Raw genomic sequence first — 16370 nt, forward strand, 5'->3', positions numbered from 1 at the left:
CTCTCTCTCTCTAGCCCAGGAGAAGTAATAGCACCCTAGCCCTGAGGTCAAGCTCCAGTGTACACACACACACACACACACACACACCCTCTCTAGCCCAGGAGAAGAGAAAGCTGAGGTCAAACTCCAGTACCAACACTGTCTTCCTGTCTGTCTGTCTGTATCTCTCTCTGTGTCTCTCTCACACACACCCTCTTTATAGTCCAGAAGAGAAAGCTGAGGTCAGACTTCAGCACCAACACTGTCTGTCTGTCTGTCTGTCTCTGTGTCTCTCTCTCTCATACATACACCCTTTATAGTCCAGAAGAAGAGAAAGCTGGGATCAAGCTCCAGTACCTACACACACAGTCAGTCAGGCAGTCTGTCTGTCTGTCTGTCTCCCTCTCTCCTTTCCCCTCCTTTCTCCCCTCCTCCCACTCTCCCTTCTCTCCTTTTACCACTCTCCATTCTCTTCTCTCTTAATAGGCCCAGGAGAAGAGAAAGAAGGTAGGGCTGAAAAGTACTTAAAGAAATACTGGCTGTAAACTTCGGAACTTGTCAGGAGACATAAAGCTACAGATTGAAGAAGAGTATGAGTAAATTCCAAACAGGAAAAATCTTTTAAAAAATAACAACAAAAAACCCCTAAGACCTGTTGAAAGCAGCATGAGAGAAATGACACTGAGCTATAAGGAAAGCAATGTTGAACATCAGTGGTGAATTCCATGGAAGCCTTGGTGGACAGGAGGTAGGCATTGTAGTTTTCAGGTTCAGAAAGCTCAATATCCCAAGTTCCATATTCACCAAATTCTTTTTTGGAAATGAAGGGAATGAAAGAGAATCAAGGAAGATGATTTATCTTTGGCACACCTACAGTAAAAAAGTGAAGGATTTGTGTGCTGAAAACTACAGAACATTGATGAAAGAGAAAGAAGAGAGACTGGGAAGGTGGCTCAGTGGTAGAGCGCTTGCCTTGCATGCATGAAGCCCTGGGTTCAATTCCTCAGCACAAAAAGTCAGAAGTAGCACTGTGGCTCAAGTAGTAGAGCACTAGCCTTGGGCTGAAAAGCTGAGGGACATTGCCCAGCTCAGAGTTCAGGCCCCACAACCAACAGAGAGAGAGAGAGAGAGAGCGGAGGGGGGGGGATATGACAAAGGGAAATGCCTAGTTTATGGGTTATATAACTTCAGTTCTCAAATTGACACATTTGATTCAATTGTAGGAAATTTAGATATAAGGCAAGAATATCCTAAATGAATATGAGAATGTATACTAGAATAGCAAATAATTTATACATGTGTAGTATATGTAAGTAAATAAATATTATTCTGTTTGTGAGACAAGGTCTTGCTTTGTATCCTAGGCTGGCTTTGAACTTGAGATCCTCCTGGCTTGTCCTCCTAAGGGCTGGGATTAGAGGTGATCACTACCCCACCTGGCTCTCACACAGTTTTGAAAAAGAATAAAATAGGAATGATTCGGACTGTACTGGTAATGACATGTTGATAGCATTTTAATTGAGTGAAGGAATAAATCTTTTAATTTTGTATCTCTGGTAGTACTCTTGTGTACTTGTTACTTTTGTCACACAAATTTAGGAAGCCTCATGGAAGATAGAATATACACATTTCTATAACAGATATAAAACAGAATAGTTTAGAGGTTGTTTGAGAATAATTTAGACACCATGGGATTTTGAAAAATAACCCATTTTTCATGTATTTAAGATGTAATTAGCTGGGTGCTGGTGGCTCACACCTGTAATTCTAGCTACTCAGAAGACTGATAGCTAAGGATCATGGTTTTAAAGCCAGCCTTGGCTCAAATCAAATGAGATGTTTACTTTTAAAGGATGAGGGAGTGCTTGATATAGTTATGTATAAAGCTGTAAAAATACAAAATAACACAGGTTAAGGAAGAGGCTAGAAGCATGTATCATTTAATACTGCTTTCTTCCCTCTCCCCCCATTGTCTTTAACATCAATTATCTGTACAAGTGGACATACTTTATTTTGGGGGGGTGTCCGGTCGTGGGGCCTGAACTCTCTGGGCCTGGGCACTGTCCCTCAGCTCTTCAGCTCAAGGCTAGCGCTCTACCACTTGAGCCACAATGCCACTTCTGGCTTTTTTCTTTTTGCTTATGTGGTGCTGAGGAGTCGAACCCAGGGCCTCGAGCATGCAAGGCAAGCGCTCTACCACTGAGCCACCTTCCCAGCCCCCTCAAGTGGACATATTTACACAGTGTACACTTTTTCTCATTCTTACTCCAGTACTGATTCCTATTATGTCTACTTTCTCAACAATTCTCCACTTAACTGATTAGGCAGTACCACATTACTGCTTGACATAACATCTAATGCCCTTCAGCATGCTCAGTGCTTAATCCTCAAGATATGGCTTACATTTGCTTCTGAGGAGTTGAGTTCTCAGTATGAGGTTACCAAGAGTCATTCATGTACAAGTGGGAGGCTCCCACCAGTAATCCCAGCTTAAGGGAGGGGGGCAATCTGGATGTAAAGTTTTAGAGACCTTATCTCAAAAAATAACCAGGCATGGTGGAATTTGGCCTAACAGCTATGGGAGAAACATAAATAGGAGACTGTAGGTCCAGGCCAACTAGGAAAACTCAAGGCCCTGTCTCATAAATGACTAGTACAGAAAGGGCTGAGGGCATGACTCAAGCAGCAGAGTGACTGCTAGCAAGCATAAGACCCTGACTTCAAATCTCAAATCTTAATACCAAACAAAAAAAGATGAATTTGTTGTTTTTGCTCCCAAGCCTGTTTATGCTAGTATACTATTTTAATTACCCTATTTGTAAAAGCAAAACAAAAACAAAAAAAATACCAGGAAAAGTTTCTGTGAAAGTTTAAGTTGAATGTCTTGAAAAGATTTGATAAGGGGTAATGACTGAAAAAATACTACTGAATTAGTTTTGAGCAAAGTCACTATGAAATATTAGGAATAAATTCTAGAAAGAAGAAAAAAGGAAGAAAAGAAAGAAGGGGTATTCTACATTCAGAGTGCTTACTTATTATTTTATTTTGATAGTATTGGGACTGAACTTGCTAGGCAAGTTTACTACCACTTGGGCTACAGTCCCACTTCTGATTTTAGTATGTTTTTCAAATAGGGTTTTTAGCTTTTGCATAGGACCCTGATCCTCTTTTACTCTGCCTCCCCTTTAGCTGGGATTGTAGGTAGGAGCTACGTAGCTGGCTTGTTTTTGAGATGGGGTGTCATTATATTTCTTTGTTTTTTGTTTTTTTCAAAGTGGCAAACTTTGAACCTCTCCTTGCTAACTTTCCTAGTAGCTGGAATTTGTTTACAGGCCAGAACCACCATGCCCAATTTTTCATATACTTTTAAAGCGGTTGTTTTGTTCAGTTTTCAAAACCAATGTTGTGAGGTAAAATCAACTATTAAAAAAATAAAGGCGGGCTGGAGGTGTGGTTCAGTGGTGGTATATTTAATTTTTTTTAATGATATATCATTTGAACTTTATGATTAATCAGAGACACATATTTCCATCTCATGGGATAACAATTCTTGCATATTTATTTTCATCTGATGCCTCCTTGTTTACTTAGCCCCTCTTACTTTCTCTGCCACTTAGTTGTGTGACCCTAAGGTAATTCTCTCAGCCTCAGTTTACTTATGAAATTAAGATTACCCTTTAGAGTCTCTTGTTTGGCAGTGCTTGATAGCCAAATTGATAACTAAATTTTCTTTTTGGTGTTGATCCATGTGGATTTTCTGTAAATGATAGAAATTCCATTTTTGTATATATTTAATACTGAGAGCCTTACCCACTAAGCTCTAAACATTCTTATGCCATGAGAATGGTGGTCATTTGAATGTACACCACTTGTCCTTGTCCTTGAGTTTAAAGTTTTCAAATCTTAGAATATTCTTTTATATTTGGGCATTATTGGCAAATTATTTTAAGTTGTATGTGGATGTCAGGGAGTTTTTATATTTGTTGTTTTGTCTTGGGGTGAGTTATTTCTAAGTAATTTCCAATTCTTGTGTGTGTGTGTCCATTTACACACATACATGCCAGTACTAGGGCTAGAACTCAGGGCCTGGGCACTGTCCATTAGATTTTTTTTGCTCAAGGCTAGTATTCTACCATGTGAGCCATATTTCTACCTTCCACGGCTCCCCCCCCCCAACATCCCCCTGGTTAATTGGAGATAGTGTCAAACTTTCCTGCTCAGGCTGGCTTTAAACTGCAATTAGGGAATGGTTGGTGAATTAGACATCTTCACCCATTAGACTAGGTATAGAACCATTACATAACAGTGTGTGCAATTGACTTCATGTGGAATGTGCCCCAGTTTGCATGCAAGTGACTTAGCAAGGTAGAGTATAAGCTGACCTCAGTTCACACACACTAAAAGATGTGGTTTCTTTATGTATTTGTTTTCCTGTTAGGATCAATTTAGCATGGTATTTTTTACTCTTTTTATTAGCATACATTACTTACAGGGCATATTCTATTGTGACATTTCCACTCAGGTATACACTGTATTCCACTTAGTGTTACCCCTTCTAATACACTCCCGTCTCCCTTCCTAAAACAGTTTTAACAGATCATTGTTGTGTTTTTATAAATGCCATCTACTTTTACCATATTCATCCTCATTTACCCTCCGTATTTGCACAACCCCAAGTACCCTCTCCCAGTACAGCCGGTTTCTCCTTCCCCATGCAACCCTCTGTTGATAAGCAACTTTCATTGAAGTTCTTTATGCTAAATCCATATACAGTTGCAGTGTATTACTCACTTCCTAACAAAGATAGGTTTTGAAGTACAAGTTTGTAGTTAATATTGCTCTTGATTTCTAATGAAACGTAGACTAGCCCAAAACTTTGCTTATCAGTGTAAGGTTATTTTTGCATTAATAATATTAGCTATGGATTCTGGGTGATGGAAGAATATTCTTCCCTCCTTTTGGAAAAAGGACACATTTTTGGCAAAATTTTGAATTATATAAATTTGAACTTTGTCCTTTCAGCTCCTCCTTATACTTTCGTATGATACTGTTTCCTATTCTTTCTAGTTTCTATAAATCTTTTCCCCTATCTCCTATAGTTCATCTAAACATCAGGCTTGCAAGGCAAACGCTCTACCACTGAGCCACCTTCTCAGCCCTAACTCTAGTTTCTTGTATGGGGAGCAGGAAATGTTTCTTTTTTGATTTTTCCCTTCTTTAGCCCTGTTTTACCAAAATCCTTTTAAAACCTTCAAAAATACGTTTGGAATTTGCATTCTCCAGAATGGGAGGAGCTGTAATAGTCTTATAGGCACTCACTGGCAGTGTGAAAGTTTCTCCTCCAGCTTCCAACATACTTTGTGATTGTTTAAAACAGAGAAATAACAGTATAAGTAGAGTGCGCTTTAAGTTTTTGTTTTTAAATACTGACTGTCAGAGACTCAACGCCTGTAATCCTAGCTACTCATGAGGCTGATATCTGAGAATCAGAGTTTGAAGCCAGGCTGGGCAGGAGAGTCTGTAAGACTCTTATCTCCAATTAACCAGTACTAAGCTGGAAGTGGAGCTGTCGTGCAAGTCGCAGAGCACTAGCCTTGAGCAAAAAAAAAATCTCAGGGACAGCACCCAGACCCTGAGTTCATGCTCCAGGCCCACTTCTCCACACCCCACACCACCCCCAAATTTAATTTTAGCTTTAATGTTGTGGAATTTAATTTTAGCTTTAATGTTGTGGAAAAGTAAATAGACATTTTAAAAATCACATATGATATGCTTAAAGACAGGTGCTAAAGAAAAGCAAATAATGGGAGGACACCCTTGAGAACTCTCCTTATAGATATCTATCTAGTGAACTCAGTGTATCTGTTGATGCTTGATTTTTAAACACACAGCCTTTGACAACAGTTACTGGTCTCTTTTCTCCTTTCTTACTACTGAAAACAAGGCATTCACTACCACCTACCACACAATTCCCTCAATGCATGTACAACTCATCCATAATGCATAGGAATAGCCAAGAGCTCAGATCTTAGGGTCAAGCAAGATCTGGTTTTAAATTCTGACTCCAAATTATTAATATGCCATTGCATAAAATGTGCCTTAGATCTCTGTAAGTCGGTTTCTTTATTCGTCAAGAGTATTAATCCCTGATTTGTTTTTTTAATCTTCCCCTGAATTATCTTTAATGATAAGCATATAATTTCATTCTAAATTCCTGAAAGGTATTGAACAAACATGTTCAAAGACACATGTATAACTGGGAGGCACAGAGAGATCCATTAAATTTATTTGAAAATACAAAGTAATTCTACAGTTTACAAAGCCCATTTTTGACGATCTGTATGCTAAGTAACAGAATATTTTCTTTCTGAGTTGTGATTTTGATGGGAGGATATTTATTGTATAATCAGTAGAATTTTAATCTGTCCATTTGATTAGTATAAAAAGACTTACAGACAATGAATATCCATACTCTCAAAGATAATTCCGTACATACCACCCTACTTTGGAACTTACACTGTTGCTGTGTTTTAAGTAGGACTTTCTCTTGACAGTGTTAATAACTGGAAAATTTCCTATCAGTAGACTAGCACCATCTTGACAGCCTACCTTGCTAATTGTTTCATAGGGATTATTTGGATTGTGTAGAAAGCTTTTTGCAAATCTTCTTATTACTGAAGTCATTGTTGCCAGCAGGAATAAGATTAAAGGTGCTTAAGTCTGTAGAGTTGTTTCTAATTTGTACATGTCATTTTAGTGGCATTCTATGAAAACTCTGTCTGCTGTCCATCCCTTCTCCCCTGGTACAGTCTCAAGTTAGGTCCAAGAAGCCAGGCCATTGGAAGAAATCTCATTTTATCCTCCTAATTATTATGCTGGCACTCCGGAGATAATTTTTCCCTTCTTGCACTGCCAATTAATATGCAAATAAGCTGATAAATATTTATGTAATGATTTAAATTATGCAGGGAGTGCTTTCAGTGTATTCTGTAAATGAATTGTTCATGGACTTCAAAGTGCTGGCTGCTGTGCTAACGAGGAGAGATTTGCATAAGGCCCTAATCACGCGCATACTGATTAAGCTTCATTATGGAAACTGCCAGCTGCAATCTTTGTTTCTATTTTATTACAAAAAGGGGAACTTTTCATGCTTCAGTTGCCTTGACAATGTCAGTCCTAGCTGGTAGGAGAGACTAAAACTCCTCTGAGCAACTGAAGTTTCCTTATTCAGTTGAAGATTGGTATGGTGTAACTGAAGTTGTATTTTGTGTCTCTTGTTAATTCACTTTCCACTTCCTCCACCCTGTTCTCTTAAGAACAAAGTACAGATTTGTTAGAAATAGTAGTACCTTCCTACCCCCACCCCAGACTGCTAACCTGTTTCTTCCCTACTTTGGACTGTCCGCACCTCTAGAAGATTTCACAGCAATGCTGGACTGCAGTGACTATGTTCTAGGTGGGTACCAGCACAGTTCTTTTCTTAGAAGCTTTAATATGGAAATAGTGGGTGTGGGGTTGACTATGCATAAATGCTTAATCACATATGCAACCAGTGAGGGGAGTGGGTTGAGCAGGGAAGGAGGGGAAGCATTTGCAAAGCACAAGCATACTTGAGCAGCTAGGTTCCTCCCTAGGACTAGCTCTTCTGGTTCAGTGTGTGTTATTTTCAGTAAATGCTGTGGATTTAGAATTTAGCTTGAATGGAGGGCCTTTTTGTGTTTTGGAAATTTCTGTGGAAAAAAAATTTTTTTAATGTAGTTCTAATAGCATTTTAAATCAGAACCAAGATATAAACTACCTAAATAACATGTGCATATTAATAAAAATACTTTGCATACATAATGAGAATGTAACGTATGAAAAATGTTCAATAAAAGGTAAGGTGGAAACAAGCTACAGAATTGTTTTCCTAAATATTAGAGTTTTCCCTATAGAACAGCAAGTCTTTTCAGGAGGGAGGTGTTTTACTTAAATATTTAAGCCGTCTTTAGTGACTGAGATTTAAAATAGATTGTAAATTAAGGTGCCTTGATACTTAAAAATATGGTGGCCATATTTCATGTGGAGTTTTGTTTACATGTACAATAACTGAAACCTTTTTGGGATAACAGGGAAGTCAGATGATATGCACTCTAGTAACTGGGAGATTTTAAGTTTAAAACTTTTGCAAATGATTTTTTTCCTATGTACCATTTTCCGTACTTGAAAACTGAAGCTCTTTCTAACACCTTAACAGTTGTCAAGGATAAAGTAAATTAAAGTAAATTACTTCAGGAAATGATTGAATTTTTAGCAGAAAGCATGGCCTAAACCATCTGTGTAAAAACCACTGCCTAAAGGGTACATGGCACAAACTACAAGTTGATGTCGAGTTGAGTCAAATTGCAACTTTAAACTGAGTATCAGGTTCATTATGTTTAGTCAGACCTAATTTAAAAAAAAATACTGCTTAGAGAGAAAAATACTTTAAATATCAAACAAGAATCTACTTGTATTTTCTCTTTCACATTTCCTAAGTTGGGAACTCAAGAAATTAAAGGAAAATAGCTTTTTAAAATATTCTAGCATTATTTTCAAAGTTAGAAATTATGTTGTTACTTTCAGTTAGCAGGGAATATTATTGAAACACTTGTCATCATTGTTGCACAGCTAATCAGAATCTTACTGTTGGTTCCTTTTTTAAAAAACTGAATTTGTTGTTATTAAGGTGTTGTACAGAGGGATTACCATTTCATAAGTCAGTAATGAGTGCATTTCTTTTTTTTTGATAAGGTCACCCCTTCCTTCGCTTTCCTCTAGTTCTTCCTCCCATCTCTTTCCACAAGTTACATAGCTCATTTTCCACATAGTGCATACTGGTAGTATTCCCTTTTTGTGTGTTTGATGTAATTTCATTAAATATGCTTAAAGCTCTTAACAGTTTCAGTAGGATATCCTTAGGATATTAACAAGAAATACCTATGACATAAATTTTAATTCATAGATACGGAGATAGGAATCATACAAGATCATGATCTTGGACTTGTTATGAATTTCTTTTTTGTTTCTCTGGTGCCTGTGTATATGGGGAATTGTTACCTCTTATGGATGCTGCTGGTTTATCATATTTTCTCCTTTCCTTTAAAACTCTATATGGTTAGTGGCGTATTCTATTAACTTTTATCATGCTCTTTGTTAGCTTTACTAAGATTTTGGTTAAGTCATTCAGAAAGCTGATTTTCACTAAGTTGCACACCTGTTCCTTTCAAGCCTTAGTATACTTTCAGATGGTATTTAAATTTTTCTGGACAGTGCGGGAAGGAAGTGATAGGGTTACCCTCATTTATGACCACAAGCATGCAACTTTTAAGACTTTGAACATCTGAGGAACAAACTAAACATGGGACAGAACTGTCTAAGCCCAGAAGATAAGAATCAGTTATAAATTTTTTTACTCTACTAGGAAACCGTTATGCAGTTTTTACATTTGAAACAAACTGATTTTCTTTTCCCCAGCCCTTAACTGCATGTAGATAATGCACCTATGGACAGTGCAGTTTAGACTTCTAATGATATTTTTATTGCCAACTTAAAACTTTCCTGTAAATAACAAAATGCACTTTTTGGTCAGAAAGTCGGGTATTTGTTCTCTACTAATAACTATAGTTAAAAATTTTTAACTCAGTAAAAAGGAAAAGGATTATTGGATTATGAGTGTCATAAGTTAGAGTTTGCAGTAGATATAGAATCAAGGTTACATTTAATATTTATTCTGTTTTCATTCTTAAGATTTAAGGAGAGGTAGAGGAAGAGCAGTGTTACTTGTGTCTTATCTTACTTATTTTCTAGGTTAGCTAATATAGCTTGATGATCACTTCTTTACTGTAAAAAACAACCCGTGATTGATTAGATAAACTAAAAGAAGTAAAACCCAATTTAATGAATTCATTTGAGGATTGAAGGTAATATACTTTTTTAAAGTATTTTTTAAGTGATTGTATCAACATTCTCATGTTTACTTGTTCAATTTGGTTAAGGAGGGGAGTTAACGTGGTAGTATTTTTTTAGATATTTTCTTTTAGTCTACTTTAATTGTTATTTTGTTATAATGAATTTTTACAGAAAATCTTTCATTTGGGAATAACTTTTCTTACCTTTTGAGGTCCTTCCCCCTCCCCAATTTTATGTCTTTAATGTATTTGATACTTAACATGGTAATGCATTTACTATTTCTAACCTATTAGATTTATATATTTATATGTTTCTCTTTTTATTTTATTATCTTTAAATAGCTGTACAAAGGAGTTTCCATTTAACAAAACAGTTTATGAATACAGTATATCTTGATCAATGTTACCATTTTCAACATTCTCACCCATCCCTCCCAACCCAGCCTTCCCTCTATTTTCTTAATTTAAATTTTTTTCACTCTTAGAGTTCTGTATTTCTTAGGAGAATCCTATATTTTTAGAAAGATAATTTACTTGTACCTACCTTCCAAGATCCTGATTTTTTTAGGTAATATTATAATTTGTAACATATTAGCAGGACACATATATACCATCTGTTTGAACTGTATGATACTAATTAACCCTTTCCTCTGCCAGTTTTATCCCTTTAACATCTTCTTCAACTTTCGTGATTTAAACATTATCCACTTTGACTAATTGTAGATTCAAGAATGAACAATCCGTCAGAAACCAGTAAACCATCTATGGAGAGTGGAGATAGCAGCACAGGTAAGAGAAAGTTCTTCAGTCCAGCTTTTTAGTTAAATCTAATAGAACTGAAAGGTGAAACTTTCCATTTAACTTGGGCACATACTTAGCAGATGCAGAGAAGCTTGCATGTTACATGGTCAAATATAATTTATACATGTGGGAGCTGGGATTGTATTTATTTAATATTATATAACTTTCTTCTGTAGATTGCTTCTTTTTCTGCTTCCTCTAACAGAGAAACTAGAGTAGTCATGGGAATAGTTCTTTGGGACAGTATAATAGACTTGTTCCCATCATAGAACATGATTGGTTGAGACAGTTACTTTCCAATTCCTCCAAAAGGGTGATTTGGGAACTCAGAATTGGCACTTGTTAGACTTCTTTTCTTCTATCACTAGCAGTGACAGTTGCTTTTTCTCTTTTCTCCCCATAGAGCATTTTTTAAAACTTTTTTTATGAAATCTACTGATGAAAGCAAACATCCTAACTATAAAGCGTAGTAGCTCAATCCTGTTTGTCAGCTGCACAGGTTGATGTGGCTAATTTACAGATTTTATCTTATAGACCTTTACATTCACTTAATAAAAGAACCGTCAGTTTCACAAATACTAAGGGTCTGGAACTGGGGTGTATCTCAGTGGCAGAGTATTTGCTTTGCAAGTACAATGTCTTGTGTTCAATCCCCACTACCCAAAATAAAAAGACAAGGAAAAAGAAAACAGTAAAAGAAATCAAATATTAAGGATTTCCCATTGTATTCTTAGTACCTCCTACTAAAGTCAATTTGTTAGTTTAGAAATACAGAAGATGTTAGACTTCTGGGTTACATGTTGTCATGTTTGATGTACCAGAAATAAATGATAATTTGTTTAAATAAAACAGCCCTGTGTATTAACTTTTTGTTTAAAAACTAGTAAGCTTATAAACTGCCCCTTTTTCTTTGTTATGTTTTTGATTTGCTTATTAAAAATTAATGAAAAAGAACTGTAGCTTATAAAACTGAAGACAACATTTTCCAGATTCAAAATAATTTTTTATTGATCATTTTGTGAGATATCAATGATTATAATAATTTTTATTTGTAAAATTTTAAGGAGAATGATATTGTAAAAGTATAAATTGCTTTTTTGCCTCCTACCAGATTTATTTAAGCCAAATCCTTTTTTGTTAAACACCCTCAGAAGTTTACAGAAAACATGTAGTTCAGATTTGCTTTTCAGTATGTAAGATATTGTAGTTGGGGTTATTAGATTTAGTGAAAACAGATGAAAACCCCTAATCTTCAAGGAGTTAACAATCCATTAAAACAAAAGATGCACAAATAAGTGATTCTAGATGGGTGACGGTAAATACTACAAGAGCTAAATCAGAAAAATACCTTACTTAGTGCTGTTAAGTAGGTATTCTTTGAGGTAGTTTGAATCTATTTGTAGAATGAGTGAAGGACAAAAAGAAAAAAGTAGAACTGAAGTAGAAGACAAAGGTTAGGATTAAAACATATAAAGGATAAAAGATTAACTTTAAAAAAATACTCCTTTCTTCAACATTTGGAAGCAGAAGGAAGACTAAGTTGTCTCTAGTATGCAGTGTAGCCACTGTATGCAATAAGAACAGGAAAATCAAATACAATAGTGATTTGTCTTCAATATTTTATTTTGCATTTGGAGCACTGTTGGTTCATGCCTGTATTTCTAGTTCCTGGGAGACTAAGAAAAGGAGGATCACTTTTCATGGCCAGCCTGGGCAGAAAAGTGTACGAAGACCCATTCTCAACCCATAGCAGGGTATAGTGGTGTATACCTGTCACCTTAGATCTGTGGGATGCTACAAGTAGTAGGATTATGGCTTCAGGCCTGCCTAGGCAGAAAAATCGGTGAGACTCCATCTCAGTGTAAGAAGCTGGGCCCGGTTGCATGTGTCTGTCATCACAGCTATGAATAGAACCTTTTAAGGAGGTGGATCATGCCAGAACAGCAAAGCAAGACCCTATCTCAAAAATAACCAATGTAGCTGGGCACTGGTGGCTCATGCCTGTAATCCTAGCTATTCAAGAGGCTGAGATGTGAGGATTTAGGTTCAAAGCCAGCCCAGGAAGGAAAGTCCATGAGACTCTTATATCCAATAAACCACTCAGAAAACCGGAAGTAGCGCTGTGGCTCAGGTGGTAGACAGCTAGCCTTGAGCTGAAGAGCTGAAGGACAGCGCCCAGGCCGAGTTCAAGCCCTACAACCAACCAAATAAATAAATTAATAATGTAAAATGGGGCTGGAGGTGTAGCTCAAGTGGTAGAACACCTGCCTAGGAAACACGAAGACCCTGAATTAAAATCCCAGTACTGAGGGGAAAAAATGTATATCTTGCAGAAAGAAAAATGCATGAGAATTCAATTTAGAGAGAAATTATTTTTAGTTGGATCATGGAAAACTTTGGAAGGTAGAACTTAGACTGTCTTCTGAAGACTTTAGAGCATATCAGTGTGATGATTGATGGTGGTGGTCACAACACTCAGCATGAAGACCTTTGTTTTATAAATCTCAAAATTCCTTTGGAATGCTTTTATCATTTAGTCGCCTTCAGAATTTGTTAGTATTCTAGCTCTTCAGACTTCAGTGTAGCCATTGGTTTACTAGAATTATTTTTATAATTAATGAAGGTAACATTGGAGGTAACATTTTAAATAAAATTTTTCTAATATTTGTTTTGGAACATTAAAACTTAACTTTCTTTTGAGGGGGTGCCTGTATTAGGGCTTCAACTCATGACTTTGCACTTTTTTGTTTTGGTTGGTCGTGGGGCTTGAACTATGGGCTTGGGTGCTGTCCCTGTGCTGTTCAGCTCAAGGTGAGCGCTCTACCACTTGAGCCACAGTACCACTTCTGGTTTTCTAGTAGCTTTTATTGGAGATAAGAGTCTCATGGACTTTCCTGCCCGGTTGAACCGCGATCCTCAGATCTCAGCCTCCTGAGTAGCTAGGATTACAGGTGTGAGCCACCGGCGCCCAGCTTGGCTTTGCACTCTTGCTTAGCTTTTACACTAAAGCTGGTGCTCTAACACTTGAGTCATACCTCCACTTCTGGCTTTTTGCTGGTTGATTGGAGATAATAATCTTCCAGATTTGTCTGCCCAGGCTGAATTGGAACTACAATTCTTAGATCTCAGTTTCCTGAATAGCTAAGATTATAAATATAAGGCACTTGCCTCATTAAACTTATTTCCTTTTAAAGAAATAAACTTATGTGTTGATTCATTGAATTTGTAGTTAACTGTCTTTTTCATTACCTGAACTACTTATTATATCTAAAACTCTTCTAATCTTGTCACTTTCATATCATTTTTCATTCAAGTGACCTTCCCCTCCAATAACACCAACATTTTTCTGACAAATTAAAACTCTAAACAATCTAATGTCCATTTATAAAGTTGCATTTCCCAATATCATTATGATAAGTTCCAGGTAATGTACTATTAATGAGAGCCATCACTGGGTTAGTCAGAAAGAGATGACTAAACATCATTTTCTTTAACATGGAGAGAAAGGATCCGGAAAAACTAGGCCACCAGTGAAATAACATACTCCAAGATGTGTGAACCAGCACTTGGAAACACTTCCAGATAAAATACCAGCATTTTTAAAAGCCTCAGATAATCACCAGGAAACAAGCTTCAGACTTCTCATTTAACAAGAGTAGAGCAATTACAGATTTCAAATTCTGAAGGCTTTTCTTCCTCCCTCAAACAAAAAAAGGTACTGACATTGAACTCAATGCCTCATGCATATTAGTGGGCATGCTATAACTTGAGCCATGCCTTTTTTTTTTTAAACGTTGGTTACTGCTGCAAACCTCCTATAGCTGGGATAACAACAAGCACATAACACTTTGTTCAGTCATTAGTTGAGTTGGATTTCAAGAATTTTTTTTCTTTTTTGTTGCCTGTGGTGGTCTTAACTATAACAGAATGGTAATATCCTGATCCCCACCTTCCAAATAGCCAGAATTACAGGCTTAAGCCTCTGAGCCCCATTGGATTATCTTATATTTGAACTTGGAGTTATCTAGAGACTATTTTTGATACTTATTTCTTTCATTATTATTATTTTTTGTCCTAGCAGTACTGAGATTTGAATTCAGGACATTGTACATGCTAGCTGGGCATTCTACCTTTGAACCATGCATCCTATTCTTTTTGCTATAATTATTTTTGAGATAGAATCTTACACACCATTGAAAGGGTTGGTAGGTGAAAGGAATCCCTACTTTCTCCAGTAGGGCCAGAAAATGTCCGACATATCTACTGAAAGCAGAAGACACTATGCTCAAGTTAGAAAGTAAAGCCTAAGAATTCTAACAATTTTAGATCTGGAGATAGTTCTTAGGGTTATAAAGATAAATAAGTCATGTTTCCACACCACAAGGAGATTACAGTTATGAGTGCTAGGGAAAATAAGTAGCATGAAAGACAATTGACTGCAATTGGCTGTTTAAATTGTTTCATTGCATAACATTTAGAATGGCATTCCTTAGTTACACTAACCACATGTTTAGTGCATAGTAGCCATGTATGGTTAGAAAGTATCGTAGAAAGTGCTTTTGCTTAGTAAGAACATTAAGCAAGAAAAATCAGAAGTAAACCAGACAGCTGAGCACCAATGGCTCATACTTGTCTTTTTTGTTGTTGTTTTTATTATCTTTAAGTAGTTGTACAAAGAAGTTTCAGTTCAACCTATCAGTTTATAATTACAGTGCATCTTGATCAATGTTATCCTGTCCATCATGCCACAATCTTAGCTATAGTAGGTTGAGATCTCAGGATCTCAGTTTGAAGCCAGCTCAAGTAGAAAAACCCATGGGATTCTTAAATACAACTAACCAGCAAAAGGCCAAAACTGGGGACATAGCTCAAGGGATAGAACTTCAGTCATTAGTGAAAAAGCCAAGCAAGCTAGAGGCCCTGAGTTCAAGCCACAGTACCAGTACTCACACACATACACGCACACATACATGCATACTCACTCACAAAAGAAGCAAACCAGACAGCCAGTTTGTGGAGTTAGTATTCAGTTTCATCAAGAGTTCAAGACCAAAAAAAAAAAAAAAGAGTTCAAGACAGAGCACTGTATGGTGGCACTTGGGAAGACAAGGCAGGCCATACTGGGCTATATAACAAGACCCTATCTCAAAAAACCTGAGAGTAGAAGTTATAATGTGTTTAAAATATGACTCTTGAATTTAACAATTTGTATTTGCTAGGAACGTCAGCCCTGTTGGTGTGAAGTATATTCAAGATAGTCTTGCTTTATGCCAGGGCAGCCTGGAATGTAATCCTCCTACATGTAATCCTTCCCTACATGGCTATGATGATGGTTATATGCCATCATGCTTAGCCATTGGTCAAGATGAAGTTTTGCAGTCTCTTTTTCTTTGCCCAGACTGGCCTCAAACCTCCATCCCTGATCTCTACCTCTCATATAGCTTGGATTACAAGATTGAGCCACCACAACCAACTAAATGTAGGTAACCCTTAAATTGAAATTCTATGGTGAACTTACACTATTAGTGGTTAAAAGCTCAGATCAGAAATAGAATCACTGGGATTCATACCATGGTTCTTTCACTTAATAATTATTTTATCTTGACTTATGTTGTTTGTTTCTGTGCCAATTTTAGCTGTAAGATGGAGATAAATAAAAAA

General features: G+C 36.7%; 1 protein-coding gene across 5 annotated transcripts in view; it reads left to right on the forward strand.

Moving 5' to 3' along the window:
- Pou2f1 (POU class 2 homeobox 1) overlaps positions 1–16370 on the forward strand; it is a 143085-nt gene that overhangs the window by 82599 nt on the left and 44116 nt on the right. For 4 of the 5 annotated variants that reach the window (XM_013021851.1, XM_013021853.1, XM_013021852.1 and 1 more), the window contains one exon: positions 10632–10697. In XM_013021851.1, coding sequence (XP_012877305.1) covers positions 10640–10697 — 58 coding nt within the window. In that variant the 5' untranslated portion in view covers positions 10632–10639. Of the gene's footprint in view, positions 1–7341; positions 7436–10631; positions 10698–16370 lie in introns of those variants that run through there. The other variant, XM_013021850.1, reaches the window with a different exon arrangement.

Source organism: Dipodomys ordii, unplaced genomic scaffold (assembly GCF_000151885.1).
Source record: "Dipodomys ordii isolate 6190 unplaced genomic scaffold, Dord_2.0 Scaffold57, whole genome shotgun sequence".
Taxonomy (NCBI): domain Eukaryota; kingdom Metazoa; phylum Chordata; class Mammalia; order Rodentia; family Heteromyidae; genus Dipodomys; species Dipodomys ordii.